The sequence below is a fragment of the Pygocentrus nattereri genome, chromosome 19, assembly GCF_015220715.1.
Source record: "Pygocentrus nattereri isolate fPygNat1 chromosome 19, fPygNat1.pri, whole genome shotgun sequence".
NCBI classification, from domain to species: domain Eukaryota; kingdom Metazoa; phylum Chordata; class Actinopteri; order Characiformes; family Serrasalmidae; genus Pygocentrus; species Pygocentrus nattereri.
Window position 1 is genome coordinate 26165359 of NC_051229.1, and position 22745 is coordinate 26188103.

A 22745-nucleotide genomic window follows, 5' to 3' on the forward strand; every position below is an offset into this window, starting at 1 on the left:
CTCCATGGACCATGATGTTTGCAGATGACATTGTAATCTGTGGTGAGAGTAGAGAGCAGGTGGAAGAGAATCTGGAGAGGCAGAGGTTTGCACTGGAGAGGAGAGGAATGAAGGTCAGTCGAGATAAGACGGAATACATGTGTGTGAATGAGAGTGAGGCAGGTGGAAAGGTGAAGATGCAAGGAGTAGAGGTCGTAAAGGTGGATGACTTCAAATATCTTGGGTCAACCATCCAGAGCAATGGACAGTGTAGAAAAGAGGTGAAGAAGAGGGTGCAGGCAGGATGGAGTGGGTGGAGACGGGTGTCAGGGCTGATGTGTGACAGAAGGATAGCAGCAAGAGTGAAAGGGAAGGTTTACAAGACAGTAGTGCGTCCTGCTATGATGTATGGTTTGGAGACTTTGGCTCTGTCTAAAAGACAGGAGGCTGAGCTGGAGGTGGCGGAGATGAAGATGCTGAGATTTTCATTGGGAGTGACAAGGCTGGACAAGATTAGAAATGAGCAGATCAGAGGGACAGTGAAGGTGGAGCAGTTTGGAGATAAAGCCAGAGAGGCCAGGTTGAGATGGTTTGGACATGTGTTGAGGAAGAATAGTGGATATATTGGTCAAAGAATGTTGGAGATGGAGCTGCTGGGTAGAAGGAGAAGAGGTAGACCTCAGAGAAGGTTTATGGATGTAGTGAAGGTGGACATGGAGATGGTTGGTGTAAAAGTAGAGGAGGCAATGGATAGGGCAAGATGGAGGCAGATGATTCGCTGTGGTGACCCCTAAAGGGAGCAGCCGAAAGAAGAAGAAGATATTTGTTCAAATGTGGAAGGACTGTACTGAGCACATGTCAAAGTCACCATAAATGTTTGCTTTAAAGGTGATCTTGGTAAGAAGCATTTTACACAATACTGTTTGACAAATAAAGCAAATGTTAATAAGATTCACAAACCATAACAGATTAACAAGTCAATTAAATACCTGTTTTAATTAACTTTACCAAGCTTTGTTAAAATGTTAAGCGTTACCATTTCATAAGGCAGCTTCTGAGTTTGCACTTCAGAAATCAGAAATCACATGACCAATAGCAGTCTAAATAGGTTTAATAATTACTTTAAAATAAATACTTTCAGAATTTTTCTTGAAAAATATAACTTGGAATTCCCGATTTATTTAAAGAAGCATTATGCAAGAACAAGTATTTTTGGGTCTTGGACTCCCCTTCCAACAGGCCTTTGCGTGCATGTGCATCATGCAGGCCCATGGATGCTACAGATTATGCTCATGATTTTGATTATTTCTCTGTTCCTGCTAGGGAGTGGGATATCTGTAAAACACCAGCAAAGACAACATCAAAAGAGAAAGATCTAACTGTTAACTTATAAGGTAGAGTAGCATTAAAGGATTTTATTGCAGGATGCTGCAAACGTTTAAGGCTAACTCTTGAGATGAATTATTTGTTTGCATGCTAGCCTGAGTTTAGATGACTTTTGACATCCGGAATAAATACAAGACTTCATGAGACAGCAATGACACAGATGAGGTGACAGCCTATGTGTTTCATAAATAACATTACCAAGGATGTACACTCTGCTGTCAGATTTTTGTTTTGTTTTTTCCCTTTCTATCTGCCTTCCATCTTTTTTTCTCTTTTAGCTTTTACAAGGCCTGGATGATATTTAAAAATAATTTGCAGGATATTTAGTAGTTAAAAAATCGAGGTTATCGATAATATCACCTCCCAAAAAACGCGGCCTGCAGCTGCTTTGACCTACTTTATTTCTTCTTTCTTACTTATTTATTTATTATAAACAGGTAATTATTAAGGTATTTCCTTTACACATTAACACAATTTTATTTTCCCTTGCAGTGAAGGCCATGGCTGGTGGGATAAGCAGGTACAAGAAGGCCCTAAAGTATTACAAGGAAGCTGGATCAATACAGAGAGCTTTTGACCGCCTGGGTGTGGACAGGAACACAATTGCCCATACTGCACCCATCACAGAACTCAGCACTGCCTCACCAGATGTTTTTGCCAGCCTTCCATCATAGAATGACAAAAGCTTGGTGCATTCGCAGATACATGCCATTCTGCGCTCACTGCAGACATCAAAAAACAAATAACTGAAATGAAGGGCAAAGGGGAGCTTTTACCCATTGTTCGGTCATAGAAATAAAAATGAAGAAGTGGGAGCTTGTAATTCTGCTTTTTTTTGTTTGTTTTAGCAGCCATATATTTATAAGAAGGACTTATATTTTTTGTTTTCTTAAGCAATATCTTTGTTTTGGAAGACATTGGAAGTTGTATGAGCTTGATGCTGCTGTTTTTTGGGCAAGAAATGACAAGTATACAGGCATAAAATGTATAAGGCGCAGATATTTGTGTTTTCCGAGGCACACTGTGTTTGTTTTTAGATGCTCTTTACAGTCAGTAATATGGTTAAGGATGTGACTTGGAGCAATATTTGTGAAATTTGTGTGTTTGCTATAAATAAAGTTGTAAAATTCCATTTATTGTCTTTTATTTCATTTTAACATTATCTTCATTTTCACATGAAGGTGTTATGAACGGAAAATGTGTCACCACTTTAGTTTGAGGGCCTTAAAATCATTCATAGAACAGATATGTATTGTTCATAAATAGCCATCTGTCTTATAAACTTATAAAATACATCTTGTGGGAATCATACTTCATAACAGTGTTATAAATGAAGCAAATATCCATCACTTTAGTTTTAGGGTATCAAATTCCTTCATAATCTACCTTCTGATGTGATATAAAATTGCATCAATCATCCATGCCATGGAGGGAAATGGGGGTGTTTTCCAGGCATATTTTACCTGATATCAATAAAATGTTATCTTGAGAATACTGGCATAAATAGTTATGTATAGTGTTTTAAATATGTTTAGTGCTGTAAATATGTTCAATGTTTTTTTCATATTATGTCAGTACAATGTCATTTATTTCATAAAACATCTTATGTCATAAGCATAAGCACTTAATAAATGTTCAATGCTTCATAAACACATTATTCAGTGTAGGTAGCCTTCAAATAAAGTGTTACCAAAATGTTCAACTTTAGATGAAAAGCTCCGCTTGTCATGCTTCACTTTTAACAAGGTAACCAATCAAAAAGAGAGTAAAACTGAAGTGGAGAGCAAACATGGGCTGTACAGCAAAAGATTTACTTGCATTTTTATTAAAAATGCTCCTCAGCTCCAAGATAAATAATTATTCACAGGCATCTTTACAATCCTGGAGATTGTGATCACAGAGGTTTGCCTAAAACCTTGGGACACCTTGCCTAGAACCTTGAGTGGGCAGTCGTGGAGGTTAGGGAACTGGCCCTGTGACCAGAAGGTTGCCGGTTCGATCCCCAGCGCTGACAGTACATGACAGGTGTCCTTGAGTAAGACACCTAACCCCCAACTGCTCCCCGGCACTGTGGATAGGGTTGCCCACTGCTCCGGGCAAGTGTGCTCACTGCCCTCTAGTATGTTTGTGTTCACTGGTGTGTATGTGATGTTTCACTTCATGGATGGGTTAAATGCAGAGGTGAAATTTCCCCGTTGTGGGACTAATAAGCATCACTTAAATAGACTCCTAGTAAAAGTAGCTTGAAAATTTCACTAGCTCCTAATCTCTCTGCAGTGTGGTGATTAGATTACTGTAATGTAGAAATTTAAAGCTGTGTTTCAGTGTTAGCTATGTTCATGGCACTTGCCAATGCCCATATATTGCCACTTTGCGCAATATATGTCAGACTAGCCTTCTGTCCATATTCGAGATAATATCAACCAACAGGATTGGTTGATAGGGATTGGTTGATTTTGAGGGAGGCTAAAAACCAGAAACCCTCCATTGCTGCTTTGTTAAACTGTGCAGGGCAGAAGTTCGATAAGGCTATTAAAGCTACATAAAGGTCTATTTTGCTTTCTTTGGCTCCCAGTCATTGATGGCAGTGGCATCTTTTTTTCTTTTAGTATTATTTTTTATTCATAATAATTCAAAATCTATTATTAGGACCTTTGAACAGTTTTCCTCTTCAAATATAGGTATTTTACTAGAGACTATTTCCCTATTTTAAACCCTTCCCTTGTATCTCCTCCATGCTTGTGTACAGTTAGACACCATAGTCCATGTGTTGCTGTACAATTTATTATCCAAACTCAAAACTTTCATCTGTAATCATGTTCTGACTGGAGAGCTGTTCTTAGCTGGACATTTTTGAGAGTTGGACCACTCTCAACCTAGCAGTGAACACCAACACCAATTCCAGTAACACCACTGTGCCTGATACACTCGTACCAGCACCAAACACACTACCACATCAGTGTCACTGCTATGCTGGAAACAGTCAACCATCTAAACTTTATGTGGTCAACAGCAGTCCTGAGGTCAGAAACTAACCAATTAAGGGCAGGGTATAGGGTTGATATACTGTGCAGCAACAGGTGGGTTACAGCATGTACCAGGACATTGTGCACCTATTCAGTGGAGTTATAAGGCAGGTAAAGCTCACGAAGTGGTCAGTGAGTATAAGTAATTCTCTTCCTAAAGTCGCTATGTAATATATATTGGTTAGCGTGTGTGTACCTTGCGTGTTCCAAGGTGTAGAGCTTTCTCCGTCAGAGTGCCTGGTCCTGCCATTTCGGCCCCATTGTCCCGTGGCCCCCAGCAGCAGATGTAGATGTGGATGAAGTCATTGTTATAAGTGAGAGCTGTGGCCTCCATGGAGTCCGTCACTGATCCATCCAGCAGACGAATACCTCAACACAGCAATTGGGCCTTCACACATCAAGGCTGTCTGAATAGGAATTCATCTATCTGTGCTCTGCTCACAGATCTAAGGCCATTTACTGTGCTTAAATGAAAGTCATTGACAATGATGACAAAGGATGTCATTTAGGGTCCCCCAAATGTTCAGAAATGCTCTAAGTCTTATTTTGTTACAAGGCTGGACAAGCTTTACAGAACATAAGTCCTATTCAAACTTATGAGGTATTACAACACAGAACTTTCGCGTTTACTGTAATGTAATGTACTGTAGCATAATGCATTTGCTGGATCCCCCTGTGCTCTATTCACCTCCTATGCGTGCGTTGAAAGCAATGCCCACTCCACAGAAGGAGTTATTAGCTTCCATAGCAACTTCACCTGCACACTTTGTACCATGGCTGGGAAAGTATGACAATGATCACACACACACACACACACACACACACACACACAAATAAACAAATTAATTACTTAATAAATTATCTGATAAATTGATTAATAAAACACAGTTTACATGGAGTGCCAAGGCACTGTTAATGTTCTTCTGTCTTTCTATAAGCCAGGACAGGTAGTGCCAATTAACAAGCTTTATCACTGAGCTGAAAACTGGGGTAATGAAAACTAAGCTTGTGGTATGCAAGTGTTCGCCTGATGGAATGTAAGAGTACCCATTCTCCTCATCCCTCTGTGGCATTGGATCATGTGAAAGGCCATGAGCGCCACGCAGGTCAAAACTTGCAAATGCCTCCTACAAATACAAACAAAGAGCAAACCTATGAAACACAACAGCCAAAACACCAACAGACTAAGGTGAGCATCTATATTTGGACATAGATTTAGATCTACTGAATGTCTATAGGTGATCTACTAGAATGATGTCAGAATGATTTAAATTAATCTGTTGGTGATCTGTTGGTGATCTATGTTGATAAATGGGTCATCTAAGGAGTGTCTGTGGGGTATATTTGGGTGATCTGTGAGTGATATATGTGGTTTATATGAGAGGTCTATGGACAATTCATGGGTGATCTGTGTGGAAACTGTGGATCTATTAGGGATTCTTAGTTGAACAATGGGTGGTCTATATGGAATCTATCAGCAATTTGTTGGGGATCTATTAGAGGCCCATTAGGATCTATGGATGATCTATGGGTAATCTGTGTTTTAAATGGTGATCTGTATCGCAAAACTGAGGTATATGTGCATGTATAAGCAAAATCACAGTGATCATTCTTAATGTGCTTAAAAGTTAATTCAGTACGCCTTTTTATGTGGTTTTTATAAGGACATTATAATGTTTACTATTTTATTTACATATAACATAACAATAACATGTAAACACTGCTAACAAAAGGTTTGATTTGGTTGAACAGGTGAATCAACTGGGTGATTTTAGTGAAAAGTCATTGACAACTCAAGCCAACATCCCAGGTGAGCATAAAGACACAAAGCACTATTACATGACAACTAAGTGTACCAGAATGTAAACTGGAATCTACAGTTCCCCCTTCAATTATTAATTAGGAGTGAAGCCTTTGCTCTCCTCTCCCCCTACAGACACTAGGTAGCCATTAGTCAGCAGATTTGACAGTTCGCTGTTTATCTTCTGTTTCAATCAAACCTGGTAAACATGATGGAAAAAAACATCCAAAAAACAATCACGGAACATCCTGTCTTTGTGACAGTCTGATGTAATCAGGAGATGAGAGAGACCCCCTGCTACATGCACACACACGCTGCTGGGGTCCCTCCGTCTGTCCCCAGTAGGAGAGATGTGTCTTTCATTAAATCAGGCAAAGCTTTTACTGAAGAGAAAAAAGAAAACCAGCCATTGCGCCATTCGCTTTGATCTGTGCAGCAGCAGCCAGATTACAGTGTGTATAGAATTCATCTAATTCCCCTCTATTCCGTCAGCTTCTCTAACAGCAGATTTTGCTCTAAAAGGGATAGTATGTGTGTGTGTGTGTGTGTGTGTGTGTGTGTGTGTGTGTGTGTGTGTGTGTGTGTGTGTGTATGGTTTCAGAAACTATAAGAAACACTCACAAAATTCTTCCTTAAGTCCAGGTTTGAATGATCCACACCTAGAAAGCAGAGAAGAGTCCAGTTATAAACCAAATTAAGAGCTGTCTAATCGTTGGCTTTATCATCAAGATTGTGAGTTTGATGAGGTCGAGAGAGCACAGTTGGTCTCCCTCTCTCTGTGTGGGCAGTATAGCCCTTCCTCTCCTCCCTATAACAGCACGATAGTTAGCTGATGCAACAGAACTGGCGGTTCGCATCCTCCAAGCACATTCCAGCTGTCCAATAGCGTTGTGTTAGTGGTGCTTCAAGAATATGGTGCGGCACTTCACATGACCCAGAGGAAGCATGTGCTGGCCTTCATTCTCTTACTACTCCGAGCATTATGTGACTGGGGGGCAGACCTAGCTAGTGGATGGAATTTGAAATGACTACATTGGGGAAACAAATGGAAAAAAAAAAAGTAAATTAATGTAGTAAGATTTTATTCCAAGCAATTCTGTACCTTCTCTATTGGGTCATTCATCATGACATTTTCACATTGTGTCTCATTGTGTAATAAACCCAAAATTTGACTACAACCCCAATTTCAATGACGTTGTGTAAAACATAAATAAAAACAGAATACGATGATTTGCAAATCCGTTTCAACCTATATTCAATTGAATACACTACAAAGACAAGATAAAACAGATAAACTTTATTGTTTTTTACAAACATTCACTCATTTTGAGTTTGATGCCGGCAAAGAAGTTGTTCCAAAGAAGTTGGGACAGGGGCAACAAAAGACTGGAAAAGTTGAGGAATGCTCAAAAACACCTGTTTGGAACATTCCACAGGTGAACAGGTTAATTAGAAACAGGTGAGTGTCATGATTGGATATAAAGGGAGCATTCCTGAAAGGGAGCATCCACTTTGTGAACAACTGCGTGAGCAAATAGTCCAACAGTTTAAGAACAACGTTTCTCAACGTGCAATTGCAAGGAATTTAAGGATTTCATCATCTACAGTCCATAATATGATCAAAAGATTCAGAGAATCTGGAGAAATCTCTGCAAGTAAGCGGCAAGGCAGGCCAAAAGGACTGTCCGGACTGTTATCAGCGCAAAGTTCAAAAGCCAGCATCTCTGATGGTATGGGGGTGTGGGGGTGTGTTAGTGCCCATGGCATGGGTAACTTGCACAACTGTGAAGGCACCATTAGTCTTGAAAGGTACATTCAGGTTTTGGAGCAACATGTGCTGCCATCCAAGCGACATCTTTTTCAGGGACGTCTTGCTTATTTCAGCAAGACAATGCCAAGCTACATTCTGCACGTGTTACAACAGCGTGGCTTCGTAGTAAAGGAGTACGGGTACTAGACTGTCTCCTGTTGAAAAAGTGTGGCGCATCATGAAGCGCAAAATACGACAACAGAGACCCCGGACAGTTGAGCAACTGAAGTTGTACATCAAGCAAGAATGGGAAAGAATTCCACCTACAAAGCTTCAACAATTAGTGTCCTCAGTTCCCAAACACTTATTTAGTGTTGTTAAAAGGAAAGGTGATGTAACACAGTGGTAAACATGCTGTGTTGCAGGCATCAAATTCAAAATAGATAGATAGATATAGATAGATTCAACTTTATTGTCATTACTCAGTACAAGTACATGGCAACGAAATGCAGTTAGCATCCACCAGAATAGAATAGAATAGAATGCCTTTATTGTCACTATACACAGTACAATGACATTAAAAGCAACTCCATCTCAGTGCAAACACACAATGTAAACAAATGACACAGAATAGAATGGGGAGGGGTTGTGCACAGTTCTATGCGTTTTGTATATATGTGTATATATGTATATGAAATAAATATAGAAACAAAATAAAAAACTATGTATTTACAAGATATAAATATGGAGATATTTACAGCTGTATTGTATGTCACTAAATATTGCACATTGCTAAATATTGCACATATTCCAGTATAATTGCACATGTACAGTATGATTGTACATTTCCGTATGCAGAGTATTGCACAGTAGCTGGTAATGGAGTCTGGGAATAGACTGGTATGTAGGTGGGTAATGGAAGTCTGGGGATAGACTATCAGTGCATCTGTGAGTTGAGAAGTGTTATTGCTTTTGGGAAAAAACTGTACTTAAGTCTGTTTGTCCTTGATCTGATGCATCTGTACCGCCTTCCTGAGGGCAACAGGTCAAACAGTACAGATCCGGGGTGCGAGCTGTCCATTGTGATGCGTTTCGCTCTGCTGACGCAGCGGGAGGTGTAGATGTCCATCAGGGATGGGAGAGGGCAGCCAATAATCTTCTGTGCTGTCTTTACTATCCTCTGAAGCCTCTCCCTGTCTGCCATGGTGCAGCTGCCGTACCACACTGTGATACAGTACGTCAGCAGGCTCTTGATGGAAGAGCGGTAGAAGGTCAGCAGCAGGTTGGAATCCAGGTTGTGCTTCCTGAGGACTCTCAGGAAGTGTAGTTGCTGCTGAGCCTTCTTGATGACAGCTGTGATGTTGTCTGTCCAGGTGATGTCGGTTGAGATTTGGACTCCGAGGAACCGGAAGGTGTGGACCCTCTCCACACACTCGCCGTTGATGGACAAGGGGTCTGGGTCAGTGCTGTGCTTCCTGAAGTCAACAATGATCTCTTTTGTTTTCTTGGTGTTCAGAGCCAGGTTATTCTCTGAACACCAAGCTGCCAACTTCAGGACCTCCTTCCTGTAGGCTGTCTCGTCTCCTTCTGAGATGAGTCCGACCACTGTGGTATCGTCAGCAAACTTGACAATGAGGTTGCTGTCGTAGGCCGGACTGCAGTCATGGGTGTAGAGGCAGTACAGGAGGGGGCTCAGCACACAGCCTTGTGGTGAGCCGGTGCTAAGCATACGAGTGGAGGAGAGGTGGGGGCCAAGTCTCACAGTTTGGGGCCGGTCAGTGAGAAGTGCAAATAGTAGCAAACAGTGCAAAAAGAGACTGTGCAAGTGTGCAATAAATAGACATAGTGCAACATTACAGTATATAGAATAAATTACTATTATAGATATGCAAAAAAATAGATTATAGGTGTGTAGATATATACATGAACATGTTGGAGATGTACACTGTATTGAATAACTGTTGCGATGTGTTATTTACATAGTAGAATGTTAAATTTGTGCGATGGTAATAATAATGAATAAAACAACAGCTCTGATTGGTGAGTGTAGTATGAAAGGCAGTGTTCATAGTCCGCTGTGTGCAGTATGAGTGGTAGTGTTATCAGTGAGGTGTGGAGTTCAGCAGAGTGATTGTGGAGGGAAAGAAGCTGGACCTGAGCCGACTGGTTCTGGCCCGGATGCTCTTGTATCTCCTCCCGGATGGAAGTACGTTGAACAGTTTGTGGTTGGGGTGGGAGGGGTCCTTAATGATGCTGTGCACTCTGCGCACACAGCGCTGGTGAAAATGAGTGAATATTTGCAAAAAACAATAAAGTTTATCGATTTGAACATTAACTATCTTGTCTTTGTAGTGTATTTAATTGAATATACGTTGAAAAGAATTTGCAAATCATCGTATTCTGTTTTTATTTATGTTTTACACAACGTCCCAACTTCATTGGAATTGTGGTTGTAAAATGGAGATACAAGGTACACTGTTACTGATTACAGTTGCAACTTACAATGATTTCTAACTGATTAGTCCTATGACTATTATCCATTTAGATGACTAACTATTCTGGGTGACCTGAACTCTTCTTTTATGGGCATATCATGTCCAGCTGCTTAGATGCCCCTGGTCAAATCACACATTTGGTGGTTTTCTACATTAAACTCATTGTCTACAGAAAACACACTTTACTGCATAATTACTGTTTGTTTGCTGTTTTTAGCATATTTGAAAAAAATGTCTAAAATAAATCCTTCATAAAAAATGCTCAAATGTTAAAATTATATAAAAATAAATAAATAAAATCTGCATAAAATAATACATTTGTTCCTTGGAGAGGATGTATTCATGTAACTTATTTTCATTTAGAAAACCAACAAAGCATGTGATTTGGCCAGAGGTGTTCAAATTTTTGCATACAACTGTAACAACTTTACAGTGACTGCGTATCACATAAGATAGAGCATTGAGAGCATTACGGAGTGCATTTTAATCTATGTAGGCTGTCAGAATCATGGATCATATGAACATTACACAGCACTGCAGTGTGCTTTTGTTTTTAAGTAAACAATGCATTGGCCAGTCATTGCAGGCATATATGTCTATTAAACCTACAAAAATAGACAAAATAAAGAAAAAAGGTCTTTAGGATTTCTGCAACTGCTGTTATAAGCTATGTATTTTGAAATTGTGGATGTAAGCTTTCATTACATAACTATATCAGCCTCAGAGCTCTAGTGCAAAATGAAAGAGGACAACTTCAGACAGCAAACGTCGTTGATGGACTAAATTTAGGGTAAGGGGAGAAAGAGTAATTTGACTTTTCTTTAATAATGATGTCTCTCTCTCTGCCTCTCTCTCTCTCTCTCTCTCTCTCTCCCTCTCTCTCTCTCGCTCTCTCTCCCTCTGAGAGTGTGCTGTTGATAGAAGGGAAACGAGTCAGAGATTTCTGTCTTTGTCCCACCCTGGGAGCCTGCAGGCGTTACTATAGAAACACACCCCACTCCTGCTCCGTCCCCCAGCTGTGCAGACTGGATCATACACACTCACACACCCACACCCACACCCACACACACACACACAAACTTTTAATGCTTTTTCTTAGAAATGATGTTAAAGTAAAAGATCTATGAAAAAGTCAAAGACCAGCTTTGTTTCATCTGTGTGTGTGTGTGTGTGTGTGTGTGTGTGTGTGTGTGTGTGTGTGTGTGTGTGTGTGTGTGTGTGTGTGTAAAACAGGCTTATCTAAATGACCTGCTCTCCCGCTGATGCTCCTCGCTCCCTCATTCACACACTCCAGTAGGAGACTCTTCCACATGATTGCTTTTCTTCTCAGCTTCAGCCTCACACACACTCTCACACACACACCAAACACTACTCAAAACACACACCACGCTTCCCTCATTCTGACTGAGCAGTGTTCCTCAAATTCCATCCTGATGGACCACAGCAGGGATCATTTTTATCCGCTTTACCACACCTGCTTCACATCATCAGCTAATGACCAAAGTTTCCATCACCAATAATATAAAACCAGGATTTCAGCCGCATTACAAAATAGGACATTTGTGGATTTAAAAGTCCAGAACCAATTTCTGTATTCATCTTTTTTTCTCATTTCATTCAAAAATAACTCACACAGAGTATCTACTGCATCTTAGTAAATTGTGCTCAACTTATATGCCTCAAGATTTGATCAATACTTTTGAAATAGACATTCTGGACATAATGTATTTTACAATAATTGTGGATTTTATTTTTGTCTGATTATAGTTTCATTCTGAATATTAGCTGCATATTAATTTTATTATATCAAATCAAGTCTTATGGGAAAGTATGAATACTCCCAGTAAATGTCCTGTTTCGCTAATATTCTAAGTAAACAATATATCCTGTACACAGAATAAACATACATATCACATTTCATTAAGGACCTTCATTTCACATTATAGCTATATTCTGGATATGCATTTTATTAGAATTTCATTCTGAATAATCATTTCATTATAGCTTCATTGTTTATGAAACTCTGCTATACTAGCTCTCAGCTATTTTGGAATCATTCACAGCTCTGTCACACAGCTAAAATGTCTTATTTCTTTATGTTTTCTTCTAATTAGTACTATAATTTAGTAGTTTTTAAATTTAGTAGAAAAGTTTTTTCATAAGACTAGGACATTAGTTTTTGTGCAGGGTGTGTAGCAGCAGGGTTCAGGATAGATGCTGTAATGATGTTGTACCGGGGCTGAATCACCTGTGCACAGATATTGAGCAGCACACATACACACAAACACAAACACAAACACACACACACACACACACACACACACACACACACACACACACACACACACTGTAATCAGTGATTCCCTTATTTTTTGACTGCCAGTGATATATAAAATCTCTTATCCATCAACATGGATAAAACCAAAGAGCTGTTAGCTTAAGTGAGACAGGGTTGTGGACCTGCACAAGTCAGGAAACAGAGGCAAAGTTGAACCCAAAAGAAGACATTTTCAGAACTGCAGTTTAGTTGAATCTTTTAGTTGTCAAATTTCAAAATCCATTGTCACAGCCCACCTCCATGACCAGAAGAGTTCCATGAAAATAGCCTTCCCTAAGAACATACTTCCCATCGTCACATCTGGTGAAAAAAGGGACTGAGTTCAATGAAAAGCACCTGATACCCACACTGATGCATTGGGGCTGTTTTGCTGCTAGTGAACCAGGGGCTCTTGTGAAAATCTATGACATACAGAATTCTACTAAATACCAGGAGATTGCAGCCTAAAATTCACTTCTGCCAGAAGGTTGAAACTGTGGGTGGACCATTCAGCAAGAGCATCACCCCAAACACATCAGAAATCCAAACAGAAATGGTGGCAGGAATGTAAAGTCTTTTTTTTTTCTTTTTGCTGTGGCCCTCTTAGTCCCTAAATTTGAACGCAATTGAAAATATGTGGTGGGTATTGAAGATTGCAGTCCACAAGCGAAGACTCAAGAATATCAAGAAACTGGAAATGTTCTGTGAAACAGTGGTCCTAGATCCCTCAACAGATGTTCTCCAACCTTCTGAAACATACAGAAAGTGCTGTTATTCTCGCCAGTGGAGGATTCAACAAATATTAGTATCAGGAACCATCCATCCATCCATTATCTTCCGCTTCTCCGGGGTTCGGGTCGCGGGGGCAGCATCCTAAGCAATGAAGCCCAGACCTCCCTTTCCCCAGCCACTTCCACCAGCTCTCCAAGGGGGATTCCGAGGCGCTCCCAGGCCAGCTGGGCGATATAGTCGCGCCAGCGTGTCCTGGGTCTTCCCCGGGGTCTCCTCCCAGGTGGACTCGCCTGTGACACCTCCCGAGGGAGGCGTCCAGGAGGCATCCTAACCAGATGCCCGAACCACCTCAGCTGGCTCCTCTCGACGTGAAGAAGCAGCGGCTCTACTCCGAGTCCCTCCCGGATGACTGAACTTCTCACCCTATCTCTAAGGGAGAGTCCAGACACCCTGCGGAGGAAACTCATTTCGGCCGCTTGTATTCGCGATCTTATTCTTTCGGTCATTACCCAAAGCTCATGACCATAGGTGAGGGTGGGAACGTAGATCGACCGGTAAATCGAGAGGCTTGCCTTATGGCTCAGCTCTTTCTTTACCACAACAGACCGGTAAAGCCTCTCCTTAGATCACCACCTTATCGTGGTGGAGGGGTTTGCGTGCTTGAATGATCTTAGGAGCTATGTTGTCTGGAGCAAAAGCTCCAGGTAGGGTCTCCCATGGCAAACTGGTCCTAGGTGACAGGTCAGACAAAGTGTGATCCATAATAACCCCTATAAAGACACAAAAGCAGGACTTGTGTACCCTGCCCGGAACAGGGTTACCGGGGCCCCACCCTGGAGCCAGGCCTGGGGGAGGGGCTCGCCAGCGAGCGTCTGGTGGCCAGGCATTTACTCATGGTGCCCGGCCGGGCCCAGCCCGAAGGAGTTACATGAGTCCCCCCTCCCATCGACCCACCACCAATGGGAGGGGCAGTAGTAGGGGTTCGGTGCGTTGTGGATCGGGCAGTGTCCAAAGGCGTGGGCCTTGGCGTTCTGATCCTCAGTTGCTGAAACTGGCTTTTGGAAATTGGAACGTTACCTCACTGGGCGGGAAGGAGCCTGAGTTGGTGCGCGAGGTTGAGAGATACCGGCTAGAGATAGTCGGGCTCACCTTAACACACAGCTTGGACTCTGGGTCCAATCTCCTTGAGAGGGGCTGGACTTTATTCTTTTCTGGAGTTGCCCATGGTGAGAGGCGGCGGGCAGGTGTGGGCTTTCTCATAGCCCCTCAACTCGGTGCCTGTATGTTGGGGTTTTCTCCGGTGGACGAGAGGGTAGCTTCCCTACGCCTTCGGGTTGCGGAACGGGTCCTGACTGTTGTCTGTGCTTATGCACCGAACAGCAGTTCAGAGTACCCAGCCTTCTTAGAGTCCTTGGGAAGGGTGCTTGAAAGTGCTCCTCCTGGAGACTCTATTGTCCTACTGGGGGACTTCAACGCTCACGTGGGCAATGACAGTGAGACCTGGAGGGGTGTGATTGGGAGGAATGGCCTCTCTGATCTGAACCCGAGTGGTGTTCAGTTTTTGGACTTCTGCGCAAACCACAGTTTGTCCATCACGAACACCATGTTTGAACACAAGGATGTCCATAAGTGCACATGGCACCAGGACACCCTAGGCCGCAGTTCAATGATTGACTTTGTAGTCGTGTCATCGGACTTGCGGCCATGTGTTTTGGACACTCGGGTAAAGAGAGGAGCTGAGCTGTCAACTGATCACCACCTGGTGGTGAGTTGGATCAGGTGGTGGGGGAAGATGCCGGTCAGACCAGGCAAGCCCAAACGTATAGTGAGGGTTTGCTGGGAACGTCTAGCAGAAGAACCTGTCAGATTGATCTTCAACTCACACCTCCGTCAGAACTTTGACCAGATATCGGGGGAGGTGGGGTCATTGACTCAGAATGGGCCATGTTCCATTCCTCCATTGCTGAAGCGGCTGACTGTAGCTGTGGCCATAAGGTAGTTGGTGCCTGTCGGGGCGGTAATCCTCGAACCCGGTGGTGGACACCCCAGGTGAGAGATGCCATCAAGCTGAAGAAGGAGTCCTACCGGGCATGGTTGGCCTGTGGGACACCAGAGGCAGCTGGCAGGTATCGACAGGCCAAGCGATCTGCGGCTTCAGTTGTCGCCAAGGCAAAAACCTGTGTATGGGAGGAGTTTGGTGAGGCCTTGGAAAGTGACTTTAAGTCGGCTCCGAAAAGATTCTGGCAAACCGTCAGGTGACTCAGAAGGGGAAAGCAGTGTGCCACTAGCACTGTATATAGTGGAGATGGTGTGCTGCTGACTTCGACTGAAGACGTCATTGGGCGGTGGAAGGAATACTTTGAGGACCTTCTCAATCCCACCGACACGTTCTCCAGTGAGGAGGCTGAGTCTGGGGACATGGGAATAGGCTTGTCCATTACTGAGGCCGAAGTCGCTAAGGTAGTTAAGAAGCTCCTTGGTGGCAAGGCTCCAGGGGTGGATGAGATCCGCCCTGAGTTCCTCAAGGCTCTGGATGTTGTGGGGCTGTCTTGGCTGACACACCTTTTCAACATTGCGTGGACATCGGGGGCGGTGCCACTGGATTGGCAGACTGGGGTGGTGGTGCCTCTTTTTAAAAAAGGGGACCGAAGGGTGTGTTCCAACTACAGGGGAATCACACTCCTCAGCCTCCCTGGCAAGGTCTATGCAGGGGTACTGGAGAAGAGAGTCCGGCTTATAGTCGAACCTCGGATCCAGGAGGAACAGTGTGGGTTCCGCCCTGGTCGTGGAACACTGGACCAACTCTTCACCCTCTCCAGGATTCTGGAGGGTTCATGGGAGTTTGCCCAACCAGTCCACATGTGCTTTGTGGATCTGGAGAAGGCATTCGACTGTGTTCCCCAGGGTATTCTGTGGGAGGTGCTTCGGGAGTACGGGGTACATGGCTCTTTGCTACGAGCCATTCAGGCCCTGTACAAACAAAGCTGGAGTTTGGTTCGCATAGCCGGCAGTAAGTCAGACTCGTTCCCAGTGAGAGTTGGACTCCGTCAGGGCTGCCCTTTGTCACCGATTCTATTCATAATTTTTATGGATAGAATTTCTAGGCACAATCAAGGGATGGAGGGTGTCCGGTTTGGTGACCTCAGGGTCACATCGCTGCTGTTTGCAGATGATGTGGTCCTATTGGGGACATCAGGCCGCGAACTTCAGCTTTCGCTGGATCGGTTTGTAGCCGAGTGTGAAGCGGCTGGGATGAGAATCAGTACCTCTAAATCCGAGACCATGGTTCTCAGGCGGAAAAGGGTGGAGAGCCCTCTCTGGGTCGGGGATAGGCTCTTGCCTCAAGTGGAGGAGTTCAAGTATCTCGGGGTCTTGTTCACGAGTATCAGGAACGCCAAATTATATTTTTATGTGTGTTACTACACAAAACTCTCTTTTTTTCTGAAAAATAGTGTAAAAATGCAGCCCTACCATTTGTTTAAGCCCCAAATTTGTGGTTTATTTTCTATATTACTTTTGACTCATAATTATAAGAGGTGCCAGTAATTGTGAAGACTGTATATTGTTATCTGAGGTGGACTAGGGCTGTGATGCTGAGAAGGCAGTGTGTGTGTGTGTGTGTGTGTGTGTGTGTGTGTGTGTGTGTGTGTGTGTGTGTGTGTGTGCAGGGCTTCATAAAGTGGTACATTAGCATTCAGTCGGCTGGGTAAGGCCCTGCAGTGCCGATCAAGCGGCCATCAGCCTTGGACATTCCGTCTCTAGACCAACGATCACACACTCACTATTACACAGCACCGGCCACCGCAGCCTACACACTCTACAGTAACCTCTCTCAACTCTCTCTCTCTCGCTTTAGATTTGAACCAACCCTTTTTCCCTAATCATTTATCCTTTGTTTGCAAAACTAGGTTATTACATTTTTACTATTTAATGGAAAATTTTAAACTGTAGCCCAAAATCCGTCTGCCTCTGCCAGAAGGCTGAAACTTGCCTATGGCTGGACCATTCAGCAAGATCATGACCCCTAACACATTCGCAGGTTTGCCATTAGTTTTCATTGCTATGTAGATGACACGCAACTTTACAGCTAAACCCAATGAATCTCTGAATCTAAATAAACTTGAAGAAACACACGTTTGCAACATCATTAGAACCGTATTCTTTGGTTTAACATCGCTAAACTACATAATATTCAGTCCTTTAAAGATGCGTAAAAATGATGCATGTCTTTATAACCTCCAGCCTGGACTACTATAACACCATTTTAGCTGTATGCTCCAATATGTTACTAAATAAGATCCAACTGGTCCAGAATGCAGCTGCTAGAGTCCTTACAAGACCAAAAAGTTTGACTATATATTTCCAATCCTTTCATCATAACACTGGCTACCTGTTAAATTTCTTGTAAAGCATAAGATCCTTCTCTTAATATATACATCATTAAATGTCATTGCCCCAAAGTACCTTAGTGAATTAATTCACTTATACAAACCCACACATATGCTCTGCTCACAGATGCCGGCTGCCTGCTGACAGATCCTCAAATTAGAAAAACCACAGCAGGTGGTCAAGCATTTTCCTACATAGCCCCAAAACTGTGGAATCATCTCGCGACCTCTGTTCGGGACTCTCGCAGACATACTCTCTACATTTAAAACTAGACTCAAAACTTCTGTTTGCACAAACAGACTTGCAAATTGTTTGCCTCTCTCTTGCACTCTCTCCATTTATCTTCTCTATGAGCTGATGACTGCCCTCCCTGCTTGACCCTGATGGACAATTTTGGAACAACAAAGAGCTACCAGCATTGTGGAATTATTCACCAGGATTTACATGCACTAAATCTTGTGACAAGATGCAATATCTACCTTTCTGTCCTGCTAATCAAGACCTCCCTCTCTCTCTTTATTTGAGCCCCTGTGTGACGTTTGCCACATGGAAGCCACCAGAGCTGCTAGACTCACTAGAGCTCCATTTCTATTGGCTGATCATCTATCCCTCCTGCCTCATCTGAAGGTGCTGTCCTGCTCATCTGCCTCCATGACTCTGGCACTGATCATGAATCCTATCTCTCACTTTGACAGAGATCCTATGAGATGGTTCTAACTTTACATTACTTCTCCTGGATTAATCAGAATATTTCTGAAATATGTTCAAGCTTGTATATCTTATATCTTGTCATCAAATCATAAAATCTAATTAGCTATGTCATTCTCTCATCCAGGCTCAACAAGAGGAGGATGGGTTCCTCCCTTGAGCCTAGGTTCCTCTGAATGTTTCTTCCTCTTATTCCTAGAGAGTTGTTCCTCTCACTGTTGCCTCTGGTTTGCTCATGGGGGGCTTGGACTTGGATTTGGTTCCTTATGACTACACATGGACTCCTTTTTTCCTTTCTTTTTATTCTTTTGATAACCCTTCCATAAACTGTCACTTTGAACAAAATCTTTTGACATTGAAAGGAGTGTTTTTGTCTTCTCCTGTAAAGTTACTATTTTGGATACTTGTTTTTCATTAGACAGTGACAATCTATCATACATACTATATTTACAAATTTATACCAATTTTACAGTGAAGGGTCTTGAACAGTTACATATTATATCATAGCAACATACAGCAAGTGAGCAGCTGAGCTTCAATTTGAAGGATCGAACTATGAAAACATAGTTTTCACATTAAACTTATTTAAAAATAAATACAAATAGAGAGAGAGAGACAGAGAAAGAGAGAGATGGAAGAGAAAGAAAAGGAAACAGAAAGAGAGAGACAGAGAGAGAGAGTATCATTATCAGTCTGTGTTCAGTAGCAGTGAGTGCTGTATTGATTCTCTTTAAATGAACCACAGAAACATTTAGGTCACATGTTTCTGCTACCTTTTATTGGACCCTCAGCTCTGCAAATACACATAAACACACACATACATACACACACACACACACATATATATACACACCCAATGCACACACACATACGCACACTGACCCTGTGACCTCACAGAGATCATAGAGTTAGTTTGTGTGCGTGTATGTGGAACTTATTCATACACACACACACACACACACACACACACACACACACACACACTCTCTTGTACATACTCTCAGGAACTCAGCACCCCACATTTTGCCGCTTTGACGCTTCATACAGAGCCCAACAACTGTCACCATGGCAACGGCGTGCCAGCCATATCACCCATGGCAGAGAAACTGAAAGAGAGAGAGGAACAGATGTGTCTCTCCATCTCTCATCCGTTCATCACACCAGGCTGAGAAAAAGAGAGAGAAACTGGAAGGAAATAAAAAAGAAGGAAGGAAATAAGAAAGGAAAAAAGAGAAAGAGATGAGAAAAGATACTAAAGTAAGAAAAAGAGACAGAGAGAGTAGAAGAAAAAGACAGAGAGAGGCAGAGAAAGATGGAAATGAGAGAGAGAATAAGAGAAATTGCATGAGAGAGAAGGTAAAATAGGAAGAGAGAGTGAGGGGTTGAGAGAGAGGGAGAAATGAAAAGAATAGGAGAAAGAGAAAGAGATTGGGTGTAATCAGCAAGAGCGAGAAAGTGAGGGAGCAAGAAAAGAAGGAGAGAACAGACAGCGAGAAAGAGAGAGGGAGTGAGATCTCAGTACAATGGGTGTGTAAGCAGACATACACAAGCTCTTAAAACACTGACTGTGAGTTTGAGTGCAAGATGTAAATGGATTAATCAATAGGTGTGACACACACAGGCGGAGGTGTACTCTATTGATCCTGAACGGCTGTCGACACCAGTTCACATAAAACAATCAGAACAACTACAATTCAAATCATGGAGAACTGAATTTTCTCTGCTTTTTAAATTGATAAAGTTTCAAAATCTATCACAAATTCCATGTATGGAAACCTAGACTCTTTACCCCTGGCAACTTCATGCCTCTTGACTACTTGACTATCAGGATCTCGATAAGGCCAAAACACATCAGAATACAAATGTAAACGCACCCAAGATGCATTTAAAACAGATATTTTATATATATATATATATATATATATATATATATATATATATATATATATATATATATATATATACACACTACATAATACTACATAAAAATTATTTTCAAAGTACTGAAATAAAATAAAAACTAGCTCAGCAAACTAAACCAGCAGTTACTTTGAAGTGAATTTACATGACAACAGAAACCAAAACGAGAATGCTGAACAAAGTTTACAGAAAAGAATGCAAATTTATGCTGAATGTGTTAAGCTAAAGTTAAGTGGGCACCATTTAAGACATTTGCCTGACACTCTGATCAAGAGCAACTTACAATTTGATCATTTTACACAGATAGGACAAGGTGGTGTTAGGAGTATTGCCCAAGGACTCTTATTGGTATACTGTAGGATGCTTGCCTAGGTGGGGCATTAAACCCCAGTCTACAGCATAGAAGGCAGAGGTGTTACCCACTACACCAACCAACCACTACAGACAATGCCAATATGGAGCTGGTGAATAACGTCAGCCTCTTGGTAAATGTTGTGTTGTGCTTTACCTGCTGAACCTGTTTAAACCAGTCAAATAGAGAGCTGTGTTTCCAGGAGGAAAATGGTCTGTTCTCCACTAAGAGCACCGAGTGAGGGCTTATTGATGCTTCACTTGTTTCTAGCTTATGAAGTTAACTGTAAATGCTTCACTTGTCTTCTGAAATAAAATGAGCTGAGCATAATTACAGTAACAGACGACACTGCTATATATCAAATTGACACCAGGAAACAAATCCATTAACATGAAAAGTAAGCGGCATGAGTCATGTGACTCAACTTCAAGTCAAAGTCCAAGTTTTTGGTGTTCAAGTCAAAATCGAGTCAAAATCAAGTTGTCAAGTCTCTCAATTTTATTGAGTCGAGACAAGTCCAAGTCCACACCTGAACTGAACCAGTGATCTGGGCAATGGCCAAAAGAGAACTAGCAGAGAGCAAACAGTGCATCAAACCGCACAGATAACACAAGCAAATGAGCATATGTGTTTGTAATGTATAGATCCAGAGATAAAGACACTCTCTTTACAATTTTAACTCAGCTGCCAGTTTGTAGTAAAATATTTCTCCAGCTCTCACTGTAATATCTGTGTAATATCTTTCCTCAGTTTTTTTTTCTTATGCATAAAAGTACAAACAGTTCCAGTTTAGTTTTAACACGATAACAGAAGATTTATTTATGAGACTTTATCGTCACTGGAAGCTCATTATTTGGGTAATACCTGTTCTCTAAAAGACTGATGTTAAGTGTGTCACAGAGGTCTGCATGAGTTTGAAATTGAAGCTCAATCCATTATACATTATTAAACAGTGCTTTGCTTTGTTGTTCTTGAGTTGACTGATAAACAGGTCATTTTCATCTTCTTCATCTTTTTAGCCCACTTGATCTAGCTAGGGTTGTGGTTGCAAGGGAAAGCAAAGAAGTCCAGATGGCCCTGGACAGGTTTTATTTGGGAAGTCTTTTTTTGGGAACAACACTTCCTAAAATGCCTCTTTCTGGTGCATTTTAACAAAAAACGAATCCCAAAAAATAGACTGCTATAATCAACCAATATATGCTTTGATCTAATGAATACTCATTAAAATACTATTGTTATTGAGTGAAAACCTGCAGCCACACCGGCTCTTTGCAGATAAGACTGGACACCCCTGATTTCAGGTCTGCAACGTTTTTGTTAAAGCTAAAAGAACAAATACAGGTGCCACAAAAAACAAAACAAACCAGAACTTCAAGGCAGTCTATCAATCTTACTCTGTTGACACAGCGCAGGTATAACATATTTTGAATAATTAAAAAAAACAACAGCCACTGCTAAAAAATGAAATGTTCATAATAAACAGACAATTCAGTTGGGCCAACAAATTTTGTTTTATTTTACTGAACAACACTAATGCAAAGTCAGCTTTTCCGCTATGCTCTCAAGTGGTAGACGTCTAACCCATAGCAGCTACAATAACAACTTGCCTGCAAAATCTGAAAGCCGAAAACAAAAGTTTGTAAATTTGATTGCCTCTTACAATCAATCTGTTACCACCACTCACAAAATTACATCTGCACGAAAGAATGCAACAGCAGCAGATGTTTAAGTGGAGGACTACCTATATGCTCTGCTTTCTGATATGAAGAAAGCCAATTTCATGTTACTCACTACTACTACTACTACTACTACTGACACATCTTGTGATAGAAGAGACACAGAAGAGATTTTTTGACAGGAGAGGTTTTTGGTAAGAACTACTTTGTTTGC

General features: G+C 41.8%; 1 protein-coding gene across 2 annotated transcripts in view; it reads right to left on the minus strand.

Annotated features, from left to right (window-relative positions):
- Positions 1–22745, minus strand: part of LOC108411523 (PC3-like endoprotease variant B) — a 219783-nt gene that overhangs the window by 76964 nt on the left and 120074 nt on the right. For both annotated transcript variants that reach the window (XM_017683140.2, XM_037530903.1), the window contains exons 7-10: positions 6814–6851; positions 5439–5518; positions 5080–5168; positions 4588–4760 (exon numbers count right to left, since the gene is read on the minus strand). In XM_017683140.2, the coding sequence (XP_017538629.1) occupies positions 4588–4760; positions 5080–5168; positions 5439–5518; positions 6814–6851 (380 nt within the window). The remainder of the gene's footprint in view (positions 1–4587; positions 4761–5079; positions 5169–5438; positions 5519–6813; positions 6852–22745) is intronic.